Source organism: Ochotona princeps, chromosome 1 (assembly GCF_030435755.1).
Source record: "Ochotona princeps isolate mOchPri1 chromosome 1, mOchPri1.hap1, whole genome shotgun sequence".
NCBI lineage: Eukaryota > Metazoa > Chordata > Mammalia > Lagomorpha > Ochotonidae > Ochotona > Ochotona princeps.
The window spans coordinates 63079237-63098094 of record NC_080832.1 but is presented as its reverse complement, the minus strand read 5'-3'; the positions used below and the strand labels follow the sequence as shown (position 1 = coordinate 63098094).

General features: G+C 36.2%; 1 protein-coding gene across 1 annotated transcript; it reads right to left on the bottom strand.

Moving 5' to 3' along the window:
• Positions 1-1153: 1153 nt before the first annotated feature.
• Positions 1154-2281, bottom strand: LOC101529760 (histone-lysine N-methyltransferase SUV39H2-like). Its single transcript, XM_036494163.2, has one exon. The coding sequence runs from the start codon at positions 2257-2259 to the stop codon at positions 1207-1209; it is 1053 nt and encodes a 350-aa protein (XP_036350056.2). The 5' UTR covers positions 2260-2281; the 3' UTR covers positions 1154-1206.
• Positions 2282-18858: the final 16577 nt, after the last annotated feature.

Genomic DNA, 18858 nt, shown 5'->3' with positions numbered 1-18858 from the left:
TGACTGCAGAAACAACTCATAAGGCATTTAGTGGCCTATGCTCTTTGCATGAAGACTTACTACTTATGGAAAGAGAATTTTAAGGATCTACCAATGAACTAAGAGAAGTGGACTTGGAAATGCTGCCAGAACTCTGTCTCTGTTTTAAATATATGTTGACCAACACGCTAGGACCTAGCCATATGTGGCTGTTGAGCACTTGAAGTGTGAGGTTTTTTAAATCAAAATATATACTTAATTTTAGAGACATAGTAGTAAAGAATACAATGTATCTCATGAATTGCTTTTTATATGACTTACACCTTGAAATAATTGTTGAGATATAGTGGGTTAAATTAAATACATAATTAAATTTAATTTAAATCATTTCTTTTTTTCTTGTTTGCATGTGGCTACTAGAGAATTTAAAATTACTTACTTGGCTCACATTATATGTCTATTGGAAAGTGTAGTTCTATCTGGTGCCAGATTTTAAAAAATTCAAATTTAATGTATTCTGGTTATCTCATATAGTTTAGGGTTTATTGTATCATCTTCATCTATATTTTGGCACATGCTCTGAATCATGTTTCTGTAAATTTTCTAAGGGAGATTTTCATAGATTTTAAAAAGACCAGGAAAAAAAATCTATATGAAAAAGTTAGCATTATTTGTAGCAATGTATTTTTTTAATTTTTTTTTTACATTTAATTTTATGTCTTACATTTCTGTAGCATTAAAATATCAATGTTTTAATGAAAAAGTAGAAAGGAGTATAAAATTCAGCATCACCTATTTGTCTCAACTACAGTGAACAGTAAAGAGGCATAACAATACAGTAACAAAAATAGAATATATTTACCCAGACTGAATTAACTCTCTTAAGTTGTGCGGCAGGTTGACTATGTGATCTCAGCAACTATTTAACACTTATCAAAGAAATGAGGCAATTCTCTGCTCCCACAGACTTAGAATGCACATGCTGATCTGAAAAATTTGTCTTTCACTCTGGGTATCTAGTCATTAAATAGGTAGATTTTATATTAGCCCATGTGACTGTGGGTACCTCTCCTCAGGAAACTCAGTAATGCATTTGGCAAATGTCTTGAAACATTAATCATAAATTAACGTAGGTATACCTGTGATACTATGGAGTCCAAAGTGTATATTTTAAAATTGTTACATCTGAGAAAAACAAAATTATCACCAGCTGTATTTTCCAAAAATTTAGTTGAGGTAACCTCTGCAAGTCACAGCACCACATTTGCATATTGTTCTGACCCTCTTTTTAGCTGGGCTATGGTCAATCGAATCTAAAGAGACACCTCCAAAACCTTTCATTTGATAATCAAAAGTCAACTCTTCGCCAGCATTTATGGTTCTTGTAGAAAATAATGCTATTTGGGGAAGACGAGTATCAAGGTTATCAATGAAAACATTGAACACCTGAAGATTTGGGTCACAGCTGTGATTCACAAAATGAGACACATTTCCATATCGAGCTGCATCCACTGTGAACTCATCAGATTCATAGTCCAGATCAAAGAGATAAGTAATTCCTTTGTTGTCATAAAACTGTCCCCGTCTTTCGGCTTCTTCACTTGTGATTACCTCTCCAACATATTCCATGACGAAGCTCATTCTTTTAATCTTCACAAGTGTTTTTACACCCCAGCCACAGCCATTGCTAGTTCGAAAGATGCAAAGTGAATACTGTGTGCCTTTTTGTACAATCCTATTGGGACAATCAGGTCCACATTGGCACCTCGAGTTGCATTTATAAATGGGGGTACCAGGTGGGATTTTAATTTGTTGGATTTTATTATAAGCCAAAAGAACTCCAGCTTCAGCAGGCCAGCATTTCTCAAAAAAGCAATCTGTGCATGAACAACCAAAGGTGGCTTCATTCACCAGGCTGATTCCAGGAGCTGGTTTGTATTCATTGATGTAGTAGAAGTCAGAAGGTGGGCCCTCTAAGTCAACAGTATTTTCAACAAATATCATTCCTTTATGATTCTTTCTTCTGTTGAGCTCCTCTTGCCATCTCTGCAGAGCTATCCTCTGTTTGGCCTTCTTTATGATGTACTCAGCAATGGCAGGTTTCAAAGCTTTGCTATTGTATTTTGGAATTATTGCTTTGCATTTCTTTACCTGAGATAAATAATTATGCTTGTCATTATAAAACTGCTGGAGCAGTAATGGACACTTGAGATTTTGCAAAGGTTCCCAAGTGTTTGTAGAATCTGGACATCCTTTCCATTTTACAAGATAGTATTCCATATCTGTTTAATCTTGGATGAGTCACTTGCATTTTAACCAAGTTCTGTACATTAATCCCATTCAGTCTTTTCTACTTTGTAGTCACACAAGTATTCCACCTCATAATTGTTTAGATTCCTTTTGGTGATTCCAATCGATTTACATGTGAGCATTTCTTTTCTACATAATTCCTGAAGAGTATCAAGTGAAACTAGGTAAGGCACACACCAAGCTCCTCGCGCCTCGGCCCCGCAGCCGCCATCCTGTGGAGCTTTCATTCACATTGGCGCGGTCCGACGGGATTGCTCAGCTGGCCCTACACCCCGCCCCTGCCCGGCCCGCGCAGCTTTCGGGGGCCGGTGTTGAGGGGTGCGGGGCTGTAGCAATGTATTTGTAATCCACAATACATTTTCACCATTACTTTTGAAGCATTCCCACAAATCTTTCTGGAGCTGAGAACAACTAGAAACTTTAAGTTGTTATAGTTCCGTGTTTTTCTTTCTTAACATCTGAGAATGAATCATAAATGCAGTGATTAGAAGAATTTGAACAAATAAAGTCAAATCATCTTGTGGGTTCTGAACTGGACTTGCAAATATGGATCTTGAGTTCAGGGTATCTGGTTAATGTAAATAAAATTAAATTAGTTATTTGAAAATAGAAGTACTTTAAGAATTAGTTATTTGAAAAATAGAGTAACAGAGAAGGGGAAGGAGAAACATGTTTTCATTGACACCTTCACTCTCTCAGAAACCTCAGCAGCCAAGTCTGGGTCAGGTCAAAGTCAAAGTCAGAGACTGACCTGGCCTCCCACTGGAGTGACTTGGGTGCCAGTACTTGCTCCATTTTCTGTCTCTTCCCAGGCCCATTAGCTGGGAGCTTTATCAGAAACAGAGCGTCTGGCACTAGAATCTACAGTTCAGTATGGGATGTTAGTGACTGCTTCACCAAAATGTAGGTTGCTTGTTGTTTTGATTTGTATTAAAAGATAGAAAGAGAGAGAGAGGTCTTTCATCTGCTGTTTTACTCCCCAAATGGCTGTAATGGCTGGAGCTGGGCTGATCTAAAGCCAGTAGCTGCTTCTGGGTCTCCCAAGTGAGTACAGGTGCCCAAGGAGCTGAACTATCCTCTTCCACTTTCCCAGGTGTTAAGCAGGGAGCTGGAAGGGAAGTGGATCTGCCAGGACACAGAGAATTAGCTCATTGAACCACTGCACCAATGCCTGGAATACTGTTTCTTGGTGACATATATATTTAGCAAAATGTAGATTGAACACATTTGTAGAGACAGAGCTTCAATGGTTTGCCTTTTTGCTCTTTCCCTTTTAAATTAATTTTTCAAATTTTTTATAAGTTTTATTTATTTATTTTTGATTATGTTTACATAGAGGATCAGGGTGGAAAGGATCAAGGGTTAGGAGAAAGTGGGTGAGACCATGGTTTCCAAATGTTCTTTTTCTTCTTCCTGTATCTGGGGGAAGGATGGAGATAAAGGCCTCTGAAATGTCCCAGTACCTGAGGATGGGGAATGGCAACCCCAACATCAATCAAGGGTTCCCGATGTGGAACGGAACATGTTCCAAGCATTCTGCTTAAGTGATTTTGATAGTTCTGAAATGCTTTTTTTTTTTTTTTTTTTTTTTTTGCTCAAAAGGTGTGTATTAGGGGAAACACCCAGACACTCAGAACCTTGTCCGTTCAGCCTGCGGCCAGGCAGGGCACGGTGACACTGCACAGGACTTGGCTGATGCCAAGGGTTTGTAAGGCAGTTTTATTCAAGGCTGCAACAACGGTCTACAACACATGCGTGACACCCGGAGGTACCTGGGCCATCGACATGCCCCAGTCCTGACAGCTCACTCCAACAGTCAAAGTGGCAGGTGCCGTCAAGAACGGGTCATGGTGTCTCCTCCAAAGAGAGCCAACACACAATCAATGACAGACGGTCTCCCCCCGCCACTTACACCCACCACAGTCAGATGGATGCAGTTCACAGGCTGGCACATGCGCACACGTGCGCGCGCGCGCACACACACACACACACGTGGAAATCCTTCCAATGTCCATTGGTTGACATAGTTGACCTTAGCATCTCCATCGCCCAGATATTTTCTGCCGTCAATTGGCTGGGGTAGTTGTCCAATTTGTTTTGCTCTCTTTCCTCTGCTATGGTACCAGATGTCCTCTTCAGGCCCCATTGGGCTGTCAAATCCTCCATGTGCATCTGCGTATACCATGCATTGCTTTCTCTTTTCCACTGAGGAGGCCAGGTTCTGACACATGCATTGTATGATCAGACCACCCAGCCTGGATCTGAGTCCTCAGGTCCCCATTGCTCTCTTTGTGATCCTACTGCTGCAAGCTGGAACCCATTTGAGGGTCAGACTCAGTTTAAAAATTGTGCTAGTGAAAGCATGTGATTTGGCTCTGCGTTCCTCAAACCACATTTAAGCATATGAAACCATGAAAATCCCTGTCTTAGCTGGCCCATGAAGAATAAAACAGTGATGGGTTGTATCCTTATTTGAAGCTTACATGGATGAAAGAGAGAGAGAGAGACAGACTGAAAAATAGAAGGAATGATGCAATGGATAAACGTGGCTGAAGAAGAAACATTGACAGGAGGTGCAGGAGGCATTCAATCAAGACACAAGGAAAACTAACCAAGACACTTGGCAGATAATGATAGAATGGCATGGCAGTGGTTGACATCATTTTGGACACCTCATTCCAGAGCAGAGTGTCTGTGTTTGAGTCTTGGCTGTGCTTCCAGGTCCAGCTTCCTTCTAATGCATTCCCTGGAATCCAGCGAGTGATGGTTTAAGCACTTGTTTCCTGTAAAGCCATGTGGCAGATTCTGAGTGCTGAGCTCCTGGCTGTACTCCAGTCCATCCCCACACACATTGTTAGCATCTGTGGAGTGAACTATCAGATGGAAAGTATGGAAAAAATGAAAACATGACTGAAAGAAAAGATAAAAGCATCTTTTTTATTGGTTGATGATTGACAAGGAGAATTCCAGAGGAATGATTAACAATGCATTTGAAAGAATGATGGTGTTCCCTAAAATTTGCTGTGTTCAAGACTGACATGAAGAAACAAGTGGTGGGGCTGGTGCTGTAGAGTAGTGGACTAAGCTTCAAATTATGGCTCTGACATCCCATTTGGGCACCAGTTTGTCTTAGTTGCTATACCTCTTTAAAAAATATTCACACTGTTGAGAAAGATGCATGACCATTACCACGTTGGACCACTAATTATGGTGGGAAGGGTTGAGGAATAGGGGAAAGTGGATGAGATCATTGTTTCTAACTTTCTTCGTTGTCTTCCTGTATCTGAAAGAAGGGGTAGAGAAGGGAAGAAGCAGCACTCAGCATCCTAACTCCATCAGTACCCAAGGATGGGGGACAGCCACCCAATGTTATCCCAGGGTCGCTGATGCTGATCATGTTTCAAGGGTTCTACTCAAGTGGTTTTGATAATTCTGAAATTGCTGTTGATTTCTTTACGTGAAAAGGAGAGGGAGGGAGAGAGAAAGAGAAAGAGCGAGCGAGCGAGCAAGAGAGGTGCAGACTGAAGCTAGAAGTCAGGACCTCAAGCTGGATTTCTCTCATATGGATTGCAGGGATTCAAGTACATGAGTGGGAACACAAATAGAGTAGCCTGCACTTGAGCTAGCACTCTAATATGTCATGTGAGCATCCCAAGCATGAGCTTATCCTGATATACCATAACTTACAGTCTAGAAGAAACTTAATGAACTTATAAGAGAAATTATTTAACTTGTTGCCTTCTCAGTAATATACATCCACTCTCATATTGAAAAATAACTTTGACTTTTGTAATTTTATGATTAACTCTCCCCATTGTTATTGTCTTCTAAGTGGTTTATACTTTTCCTTTGGTTTTCTACTCAATACAAGAGTTGAGTTTTAATTTAAAAATTTGCTGGAATTATTTGGTTTCCAGCACATATATATGGATTTTTCTTTTAAGTATTATTGTATAGTTTTGTTGTAAAGAAATTTGACTCAGGATTTAGTTAAACCATTGATCATATTTTACATTAGAATGGATTCTTTTTGTATCTTCTTTCTCTTACACTTTATTCTGTTTTTGATGCCTTTTATAGTTAAGTATTTGTTTGACTTGATTCCTTGTTAATTATTTTTTAAGATTTTATTTATTTACCTTTATTGGAAAGTCAGATATGCAGAAAGGAGGAGAGACAGAGAGGAAGATCTGTCTGCTGACTTAGTCCCCAAGTGGCTGCCACAACTGGAGCTGCACCGATCTGAAGTCAGGAGTTGGGAGCTCTTCTGGGTCTCCCACACAGGTGCAGGGTCCCAAGGCCTTGGGCAGTCCTTTGCTGCTTTCCCAGGCCACAAGCAGGGAGCTGGATGGGAAGTGGGTCTGCCAGGATTAGAACTGGCACCCATATGGGATCCTTGCATGTGCAAGGAGAGAACTTTAGCTGCTAGGTTACTGTGCCAGGCCTTCCTTGTTAATTCTTAAGAGTTACCATGATTTATAATTCATACTATCACAAAACCTTTTGTTTTTCTCTGGTATTATTTGAGAAGCAGAATAACATATTTCTCACCACTAAAATGCGTTTTTCCATTTAGTGTATACTCCAAATAATGATTTTGATATAGATATTTCAGAATAAAATCAGTGTCATCTTTTTCTAACAATTTTTTTTTTCTGGCTCTGGAAAAGTTTTTACAAATTTGTCTTTGGTTAGAAGAGGGTTAAGAAAGAGAAACTGCTATAATTATCCACAACTCTTTTGGTCTTTTTAATCTTAGTGTTTCTTTTACAAACAGGTATATTTCTTCTATGTGATATGCAAATCTCCCAGTTCCTAAGAGCAACTGAATAGGGATATGTGTTTCATCTTAAAACAAAGACCAAGAAAAAATAATAATATGATCAAGTTATTCAAAGGATTTCAGAAACAGGTGTTCTAAGTCTATACTAATTGGATTTCAGTTAATTATTCTTTTCACTTCAGGGAATATAGTAAGAAATGTAAAAAAAAAAAGATACCTTAAAAACTTCACTAACATGTTAATTGCATTAATATTATTTAACCTGGAAAAAATTTTAAAAAGCAGCTACCTCAATCCTATATGTGATGGAAACCTTAATTACCTTTTTTTCATTTTAGATTTTAAGATTAATACGTATAGATCTTCTCATATACTCCAGATTTTCAGTTGTTGTGGCATATTCTAGTGTTCCAGCTATATGCAGTTTTAATTTCTCATGGATAATACACAGAAAATGTTTTAATAATTTAAGATTCAATAGTTGGATTTTCCACTGACCTCAGGAATACTGAAGTAAACTTCTGTTAGACTTTAGGTCAATAACCATGCTGTTATTTTATTTTAGACAAATTTTCCATTCTTCCTTAATCTCATTTTCCTCTTTAAAAAAAGAATAGTAATTTTATTTATGACCATGTCCACTTGCATTCTTCAAAATTGTGGGTTGAGCAACAAGGGAACTAAAAAGACTTGAGAGTCTTGCTTGTAGAATAAGTCTCAAGTTCAGAATAAGCCATGCCAGACTATAACTCAGTGTCAGTGCTATTTCTGTGTGCCTGTGACATAGTTCTATTATGAGAAAACATTATTTTCAATAATTTACCATAGATAATTTAATGAATGAATGGGACATTAAAGCAAGCTCATCAGTGGAGTTTCAGAATCAGGATACCAGATTATCTGCAAATAGATAGTTGACACAGTAAAAAAATTGTGGGAAGGGAATGAATGAATCCATCAGGTAGTCATAAACAGACTTTCTTCTTATATTTTATTTTTAAGATATGATTATGAATTAACAGTAAATAGATCACTCATAAACTTTATTGATGAAGGTCAGGAGTGCAATATTTAACTGAAATACCTCTGCCAAGTGTTGAACAAATATATGCTGTAAGAATGAATGTATATTTAGTGTACAATTTGTCATGTTTAAAACGTGGATCCCATTAGGTAGGATCCTTATTACCCATTATTCTAGAGTGCCTATTTCGTACTCAGCTTTCTGGTGAACATGCCATTTTTTAGAACTTCACTCGCTTTTAAATATCAACTTTATCTTCAGTAATTTATTTCTAGCTTTAATTCTAACAGTGACATTGGTTCTCAAAAGGCCTGAATTCGGATGGCTGCTGAACTATCTATTTGCAGTAAATTAATAGGATTGCATGAGCACAAGAGTCAAACATGCTACTTTTTTTTATGAAATTAGGAAAATATTCTTTACTTCTTCGATTTCTTACTGTGTATTTTCAATTGAATATTTATTTCTAAAAAATTGCTTTTCATGAGATGTTTCAGTAATCTTAAATGGTTTATAAGAATAAAATAAGAACAGCAAAAGAAGTGCAAAATGACTTCCCTAGGTCTCTTGGCTTCTTTGTTTCCATTTTGAAACTATTGCATATATTTTAATATTTTTATTAAAATACGTTTTTAAATTTTGAATTTTATGGTACAATTACACTGGGTCTAGGATTTCCCTACCCCTGCTTCAAACTCCCACCCCTGACTGATATTCCCCATGTTTTTTTAATAGTATGGTCAGTCCTTCATAAGCATTCATAAGTCCATCAGTCTGTTATTTAACCGTGCCCTGACATTGCTGATACAGATAATGTCAGACTGTTCAGATCCTATTGTCTAGATATGTCCAACAGTTTCATTGGGAACTCCATCGTTGATTTTTGGAGATTATTATATTTTTAAAATTTAATTTAAGAATTTCTTGAATGATAAATTTTATCATTATTTTTTGAATGCTAGTAAGCTTGAAGTAGTAAAAGTAGTTAAACTTTCATTTCTTGCTTTTAACAGCTGGATTTAAAAGGTAAATTATTATTACCTCATTGTCAAGTTTGATATAGAACAATAATTAAAATATTTAAACTTGAGTATAGTTGAATCTAAAAAATATCTTTAAGATAAATGAGATTTCTGACTTTATGCTTACATACCTATAATTTGGTTAATCAAATATTAGGCATGGACACATACAGAAAAAATTATCTGAAAAGTGTCAAAGGTATTAGATCTTAAGTTACTTAATTTTTTTTTACTTTTTAAATTCTAATTAATCAAAATTCTTTCAATGTATCATTTATCCACTAGATGTTTTAGCTGTCTCCTCATTTTTTTTCTAGAGAATGCTCTGGAGTTTCTGCCATTGTCTATACCTCACAATGTGATTCATAGTAAATAGCAGAATGATGGACTTGTGACTATTGTTGAAGGACTACTCTATTGTATTAATATAGGGGAAATCAGTGGGGGAGGGGAAGTGGGGGATAGAAGGGGAAATCCCTGAGCCTATGTAAATGTATAATGAAAAATAAAATATATAAACAAAAAAGGAAATTATCTTAAATAATGTTACATTAGAGGTTGTGTGAGAGATACACTTTTCTGTTTCATTGGTTCAGAAGTATTTTGGTTTGTTCTGACACTCAATTGATGGTTTTCTATGAAATCAGAACTTAAAGATCCTTTATAATTTTCTTTCGTGAATTTAAGATCATTGACTTATTGCTATTATTTTGATGTATGCATTTGAACACCAGAGTATCAGAAAAGAGTGAGGAAATGAAGGAGGGGGAGAAGGAGCAGACCAGGGCTGGGCCAATCTTAAGCTAGAACCCACAAATTCCATCCAAGGAATCAAGTACTGGAACCATCATCTGCTGCTTCTCAAGAGCACTACTAGTAAGGAGCTCAACCAGAAGCAGAGTATCTGTGACTGGATTCAGTGCTGAGATAAAGGAAGCAGATTTCCCGAACTGACCCAATGTGGCACAGCACTTATCCCAGGATACAGCTTTTTAATGTAAATGTTGGCTTTGAAAAAAAGATCTATTTTGAATCTCATTGCTTATTCACCACCCTGTTTTTATCTTCTCCGAGAGATTTTAAGAGTTTTTTTTTTTAATTAGCATAGAAATACTGAAATTTAACCAGGATTTACTAACTATATACTGTGTTTCTCCATCCAACTTGACACATATCAAGTACTCAAATTCTAAAAATGTGTTTCTTAGCTTGGTAAACTATCTTTTTAAAAAGATTTCTTTGACTTTTTTTTCATTGTATCATCTGTTGTCTATTCAAGGATTTGTTTTTTTTCTTATTTCTTCCTCATTTTCCCCTTTCTATTGCCTTCTATCAGTCTTTGTATTTGTTTGCTCTCATGAACACTTACTTTACTCCCTCCATCCATCAAATATATATTTTTTAAACATGTGTATGTTTATTTGAAAGTCAGAGTTACAGAAAGAGAATGAGAGAATCCTTTATCCTCTGGTTAACTATCTAGATGGCCACAGTGACCAGCAGTAGACCATTTCAGAGCCAGAAGTTAGAAGTTTCTTCGAGATATTTTGCATGGGTGGCAGGGTTCCAAACACTTGGGTCCTCTTCCACTGCTTTTCCCAGGCCATTAGCAGGCAACTGGATCCTAAGTGGAGCATCCTGGTCATGGACTGGCCCCCACTTTTATAAGTGGCAGCTTTTGCACTATGCCACACTGATGGCCCCTGATCTGAAATTTCAAGTCAAATTTCAGTCTTTTCTTGAAATAGAATTACTTTTGTTCTATTTGAATTTTTCTATATGCTTATTTTAATTTTTGCAATAGCTATTTACAAGGGCACTTCAAACATTTTTAGAAAATAAAGGCCAAAGTTTGGTTTGTTTTGGTGCAAAACACTTGGAAATTGATACAGGCTTATGTTTTCATATTATCATTCCATGAACTTTTAAAAGATGCTCTGTATATTACCCACAGTCTTTCTTCCTTAGTTCCTTCAGTTTTGTTTCTTTGTCACATGGTTATCACATGGTTATTAGTTATGTTAAGTAGACTGGTATATTAATGCTATAGTTATTCTGTTGTAATAGAGCCTAGAGAACAATAAAGATGAGGAGACAGATCATTGCAGTATGTTATGGAGAATGCTGTGACAAAAATGTGAAGAGAAAATGGTCCTGATAATGTGTCAATAAACTCAGATGCATTTTTTTTATCTTAAAACAAAGTTACAGTAAACAAAAGCACAAATGGAGAAATGAGTTTTCATCAAACTAAAGAACTTCTACACAATAAAAAAAGCAATCAACACAGTAGAGTCAGTCTACAGAATGGGAGAGATATTTTCCAGCTATACCTCTGACAAGGAATCAATAACCAAAATATATAAAAAGTTCAACCCATGATAGTAAATAATAATCCATTTAAACTGGGGAGTGAATCTAAATAGATCTATCTCAAAATAAGACATACAGATAACCAGCAAGTACATGAAAAAGCACTCAACACCAGAGGGAAACAAACCGAAGCTATGAAAAAATATGGTCTCACCCAATATAGATTTTCTATTTTCATAAAGACTAAAGGTGGTGATAGTTGTGAAGGTACAAAGAAAATGGAACACTTACCTGGTGTTGGAGCGAAAGTAACTTAGTACAACCATTATGAAAAACAGTTTGAAGGTTTTTGAGAAAATAAAAACCGAATTACTATGTGAGCTAGCAATCTCTCTACTGGTAATAGACAAGAAAAGTGTCACTCTTTCAAAGCAGTATCTGCATTCCCAAGTGTTTTTTAGCACTATTCACAATAGCAAAGAAATGTAAACAACAGAAGTTTCCATCAGCTGATGGGAAAATAAAGAAACATGGTATATATACTCACAAAATGTTATCCAGCTGTACAAAAGAATGAAATCTTGTCATCCGTAATAACATGGACAGAATTGAAGGTCATGGAAAGTGAAGTAAGTGAAATAAGTCAAGAACAGAAAGATTGATAACATAGTTTTGCTAACATAAGTGGATTTCATAAAAGCTGTAAGTGTAATACTAGAAGTACTGGGGAGACAGAAGTGGTAGAAGGTTATTTAAAGGTTATGAAAATATGATTAGGTAGGAATAAGGCAGTTTGTTGTCCTATTGCCCAAGAGTGAATGAAGGAATTTATCACATTCTGAATATTTCTTTGAAAAAAATACATAGGAGAAAATATTTTGAATGTTTGACACTGAAAGAAGTGATGATTGTCTGAGGAGGCACTAATTGTACATTAGGTATTGTATTCACATACTGATCCAGCTTATGACACCCCGTAAATACATACAATTCTTGTGTAGGTTAAAAATTTAAAATTAATGAAAAGAAATGAATAGGAAGCTGATAGTTTGGTATTAGGGGAATGGAACAAGAGCACATAAACATCAGAAGAAATGAGGTAGTATGCCATATAGTTGAGGATTTTCCTTAATGGAGGAAGGTAAGTTTTTTAATGTCTCCAGAGATTTGATTAAATTGTCCACACAGTGTGGTTTGATGGAGAGAATAGGTTCTCAGGCCGAGCCAGCTGTAATTTGAAACCTGAACTTAACTTGGTTCTTGTCGGGGTCTTCCGTCCCGCAGAAGAATTCACCCGACACTCCAGGTTCTATATCTTGAGGTGCTTTATTCTTCCAACCAGTCTGTTTCCCAGCGGGTCGACTGGACTTCTACTACCTCCCGTTTTTCTTCCGTTAACCTCTGCTTTATTCCCCAACCTTCTCGTCACCCCTAGACTTCTTCCGTCCGTCCGTCCGTCTGTCCCAGTCGTACTCTGTCCTCCGTCTCCGTTCGTCCGTCCGTCCGTCCGTCCCCGTCTCTGTCTCCGTCCTCCGTCTTCCATCTTCCATCTTCCATCTTCCATCTTCCATCTTCCGTCGCCGCCCCGTCACCATTGCACGCAGCAGGCACGCCAATCATGGCTCTGATCACGCGTAGCACACGCACTAAGCATGCAGCTACGGGCCAATCAGAAGGCACTTCCTGAAACCTGTGTACCGCCAAGCTCCGGGTGGAGGAGAGGTCTCAGCGCCATGTTAGGGCACACGTGCAGTGCTCCCGACAGGCTCTGTGGCATAGACACAATGTTTAATATCTGTGATTATTAATTTTTGTGCAAGATGAAGCCAACAATACATATTTTAACAGATTATTGTAAGAATTAAGTGAGTTAGCTAAAAAAATTGCCTATCATTGAATCACTATTTGATAAGAATCACTTGTTTTTCTTTACTAATATTAGATAATTCTGAAATGGTGTATCAATGAAAGGTTTTGGATTACAACTAGAGTGCCCAGAGATGGGTTCTGCAAAAAATTTTATGAGCATTTTCTCTGTATCCCTTCCTTGTCTTTTGTTTTTAATCCCTCCTGTTCATTTTTATAGTCTTTATTAGAAGCAGTTTCTTCTTCCCAAGTCTCAACTCAGATACACTGGAGGGCACTTTCAGGCTGTGTTGTCAAATCTCCCACAGCAGAGTGGGATGATGTAATTTTTAGTTGTGATTTAAAAGCAAATCGAGAATGGGAAAGTCTCTAAGCGAGGTTGGAGCAACTACTCTGTGTCTTACCTAGGTGCAGTATCAGTAGAGTTGGAGCTCTTGTTAGTGGGAGAGCGTCCATCAGCATCCATAAAGGACATACTGTAACTTGGGCAAAAGTTCCACAAAATGGGGGCTGTGTCTTGGCTAGGGAACAGGGACTGACAAAACTGAAAAATGCAGTTTGGAGTCCTTTGAGAGATCCTGGAATTGTCACCTAGCATTTCAGTAGTAGCAAATAGTATTTACTACAAATGTATACTGTACTGATTGTTAAACTATTGTCTCTCAGCATCTGGCTTACCTTCAGCTTAATTCTTTACTAAATGGTTTTGAAATTACTAGGTTAAGGGATACTATGACTGGAAAGATACTATTTTATCACTATTTGTCTTTTAAAAACCTCTGCAGCTTCATGCCTGAGTCATTTTAAGTATCCAGATAAATACCAGACCAAATGTTCACCTTTGGAACCTGTAGTATCTATCCATAGTGCACCTTTGTATATGTATGTGTAATATTTAAAAATTAAAATCTAAAACAAAGACTCCAAGTATAATGCTATAAACCAGTTAATTTTTGTTCACTATTAACCTTTTGATTTTATGTTAATGATCAAGTTATAATTAATCTCTGACATACAGAAAATATATTATTTGTATTTACAAAATGAAAAACATCAGCTTTGTTAATCGTTAGAGTTTTCATCAGTTTTCTTTGCAGGTTCTTTGACTTGCATAACACTTCTTTTTTTCCCCTCATAATTTCTCAATATATGGTTTGTCCTAAGTCGGCCAGCTATTTTAACTGTCAGTCTTTTTTGTTTTGATGCTTTAAAAATGCATTTACTTTATTTAAGACAAAAACTTCAAGATAAAATATTTTATTCATTTTTTGTGGTTTTTTTTTTCTGATTGATACAGTTAGGAAAAGAATGTCAACTGAAAGAAAATCCTTGCATTCTGTGAAATTAAATAGCATTCCATTTCATGGGAAAGTGAGTTAAAGTTGCTCTGGTAGTATATAAGGATATATTTTTTTTCCTGGGTATATTTCCAGGATTTCTCTTAACCCTTTCTTCAGGATACTCATATTTATTATTTCAATAAAAGGAAGTGATCACATAGGGGCATGAGTTCTTGCTCAAAAATTTGTGTTTCGTACCGTGTACTTGTGAAATATAGTAGGGGAAATATTTATGATCACTATAAGATAGAAAGCTGAAACTGCAATCATTTCTAAATGAAAATTGTATGACAGTTCATCAGTATTTAATGCTAACATTGGCTGATGTGCATAAAGAATTTAGTAGCTATTTATCATACCCCCGCATGTGGTTAGTTCCCTGATACACTTGCTTAGAGTAGAATGATGTTTTAATGGCAATATGAACCACAGCTTCAGTTTCAGATGTTAAATAAATGGAGATGCCAAAGGAGGATTTTTTTGTTGTTGTTGCTTAGAGTCTCTGTGCATGTCTGTGGATTTGCTGTTGTTTTCCATAGTCCTGTTCAAAGTAGTTCCCCACACCTTGCACAGCTTGGATTTTAATCCACACTCCTATAAAACGTGGCTGGGATACTGCACCAGATGCAGGTGTCCCCTTGTGCTGTCAGCCAGGAATGATTAATGAGGATTTGCCCCTACTGAAAGCAGTCCTGGGAGCATTGTTCAGGGCATCTGTGGAACTGTCGGGGGAGACAAGGACACAAGTGAACAACCAATTATTTGGCCATCACTGAGGCAGCAAGAAAAAGACATCAAATTGAACAGAGAAGCAATGCTTTTGTTTAGGGATCAAATATTATTTGCTAGGTGGTAATAGTAAGACAGGACTTTTAATTTGTTTTCAAAAAATTAGTTTTATATTGAGTTTTAGTAAGAAATAGATTGTTTACTTTAAACCTAAAAGAATTATCTGAAAGCAGTATAAAAGGACTAAAACATCACTGAATTGATTCCTAAGTGTTTCCTATTGTATTAAGATACATACTTTGGCTCAGCTAACAAAAAAGGAGGACCAAGAGGGCACCAGGAAGGAGTATCTTCCATGCAGAGTTCCTAATTGCTGGTCATAGTCCATAGGGATGAAGGTTGTACCAGTGGTCAGAAGTTCAGAGACTTCACACTAGAAAATGAAAGCAAACTAAACGTAAAGCTGGGTAAGATTTCCAAGCCTAAGTTCATCATGTGTGTATTTCCTTCTTTCCTCTATGACATACGCACTGAATTCTTAGTAGGAAAAGATTTTCTGATTCCACATTCTTGTACTGGGTCCATGATTTAAACTTAAAAAATTAAAAAGGCTAAAAATGGTATTGGATTTTGATTACAACTCCATTGTGGGTTAAGAGGCCTTTTCTTTCAGTAAAATATTTTTTCCTAGTCTCTAACTTCAGGCCTGTTTTGTTAAGGTTATTAAGAAGTGAAAACCAAAGTCTGAAACCACTAAAACCTTCATAGAGCAGAAAATGATATTTTAATATATAAAAAGTAATGGTCAGCAACAGCCATAATAAATGTGGCCTTTATAACAATGATGAAAGTACCGACTTAACCTTTTTTATTTTTCAGGTATTGTCTTTCTTTTGAATGTAAACATTTAGTTGCAGAGTAATTAGAAATTACATCAAGGTTAAAGCAAGTATCAAATGAGTATACACACGTAATGGCTGGGAACAGACTGGCTTTACAATTGATTTCCTGGAGTACACATTGAGTTATTACTCTTGAATAATTTTCTTTTGTATCTATCATGCCATGACTGCTTACTGATTATTTTTACATGTTCTAAAATACTTAAGTTTCATACTTCTCAAGCCTATCAAGTCTCTCTTATCTTATTGGTCAAATACACAAGACAAAGTATATTAAAAAGTATATTTAAAAAAACTGACCCATTTGGATAGACGTATTTCTATATGGAAGTGGGCAAATGGACTGACTATGCCCAAATCATGAAAACTATTTAAAGATATTGTGAGTAGCAGCTTTGACATGAAATAGGCTCAATAGATAAATCTGAACCTAAATGAACACTGATATTGCCTCTCTTCAATGTCATGAAAACAGCAGTTTCGCTGTTTCCCATTTACTATTCACATTAAAAGTGCCTCAGTCAGAAAGATAAAGTAATTCAATTACGTTTTATTAATAACCCTTTTTTCAAGTGTTAGCAGATTCCCTGGACTTGATGTAGCTCAGAAACACTGAATTTACTGTGTCTATTGGCAGATGATATAGTTTTTACACACTGAATGTTAGATATTTTTTCCTGTACAATTTTGTCTTAGAGTTTTGAATGTGTTAAAATTATTTTTTGTTGGTAAGAATTGGCTATGTATATAGACTGTTTTGGAGGTTCAGTTTTATCTCTTCTGATTTTTTTTTATTTTCTTGGTTGTTTGGTTAGTATTTTTTCTTTTTTTTGCTCTCTTCATACTATCGTGCCACTTACTCTAACCTGTTCATTTTTTTAAAGATTTATTTATTTGAAATGCAGTGGTAAAGAAAGGAAAGACAGAAAGGGAGGGAGGGTAGGAAGGGAAGGAGAGATCGTATTGGGGAGAGAGAATAATTCAATCCCCAAATGAATTGCTGGTGTTGGGTCAAGCTGAAGCCAGTAGCCTAGAACTCTACTCAGGTCTTCTGCATGGTGACCAGGGCCCAGGTACTTGTTCATTTTCTGTTGCTTTCCCAGGCGTTATATATTAATATGGAGCTGGGTCAAAAGTGCAGCAACTAGGATTTGAACTAGCATGCATGTGAGTGAGATACCTGAATTGCAGTCAGCAGCCTAAACAGGTGCATCACATTAGAAGTCCCCTTTACATTAATGTTAAATGACTTCAAGTCAAGGTAGGTTCTCAGAATGACTGTTCATTTAATTTCTCTTATTTTTGAGCCACTGATGACAATCTTTGAATATGGCACTCCAAACATTTAATCATTAAAATAACATGTTTTCCTAGGATGTTTATAATAAGTAGCTATTTGGTATCAGAATCTCAACTTGAAAGATCCAAAATCTTCCCATTTTAAGGAATTCCAGGAGACTTTCTAATTTTGACAGTCAGGTGGTATTTAGAAATTTCACTTTGCAGTATTGCTTAGGTCATGAGAATCATTCAAAGAAACAGCATTATTAGTATTTTTCTTCATAGCTAAGAGGCATTTATGGTTGCCAGATAGAATATGAGAAAGTGAGTTAAATTTGAATTTCAGAAGAATGAATTCCTTTTTAATATAGAGATAGATCTCTCATGTGAATATATCCCAAAAATGTCCATGGGATATATTTGTGGTAAACATGGATTGTTTATTGGAAAGTCACATTTAACTAGTTATATATATATATATATGTATATATATATATATATATATATATATATATATATATACTTAAGTTTGGACATTAATGTTGAGCTAATCACCTATGTTCTGTCCCATAATTTCACATAACTTTAAGTCAAGTTTTTTCATCTCCAAGTCGATTGTAAATATCCAACTGTATTAATGCAATGCTGTGGAGGTAGTTTTATCTTAAATTAATTTATTATAAATATTCAGAATTTCCTGACAATTGCCAGGTAATAGACACCAGACCCAAAAACTAATGAAAGGTCTTTGAACATTGGTCAATTTAATCTATTTGAGTTGAGCGAGGTATTGACCTGTCATCTATGAGGGAAGTAGTGTAACAATTTCCATAATTATAATGAACAGAAAAAAAAAGAAGAGTTTGCTCTTGCAGGAAGTTGAGCTTTCTTCAACACAAAAAAGTTGAAAGGGAATTTTGAGGTTCATAGAGGGTAGGAGTAACTGCCTAATTGAAATTTTGTTTCCAAGATGCAAATTAAATAAGAGACAAATGTATTCAGGCTTTACACAATTGTTGTGAGGGCTCAGTTACCCAACTCTGTCTTAATTTTTTTTTTTGGTTCCTCTCAAATCAATGCTTTAAAACAATGTTTGGTTATATAAATGTTCTACTATTATACTATCATCTTTTGCTATTTTTTCACTGAAACAAGTAAGTTAAATTCTAACTCTAATTCTTTTCCATAAAGTCTTCACTAGCAGATATAGGATTATTTGGATCTTTGCCAAGCAGTCTCATGATTATTGCACTCAGATTTAAGCTGTAATATGCAGCTATGTGTGTGCTAGTAGCTGAACTGGCAGGAA

Bases quoted from the DNA above. Each gene is read 5' to 3' on its own strand.
- LOC101529760 (XM_036494163.2), bottom strand. From the start codon at position 2,259: ATGGAATACTATCTTGTAAAATGGAAAGGATGTCCAGATTCTACAAAC.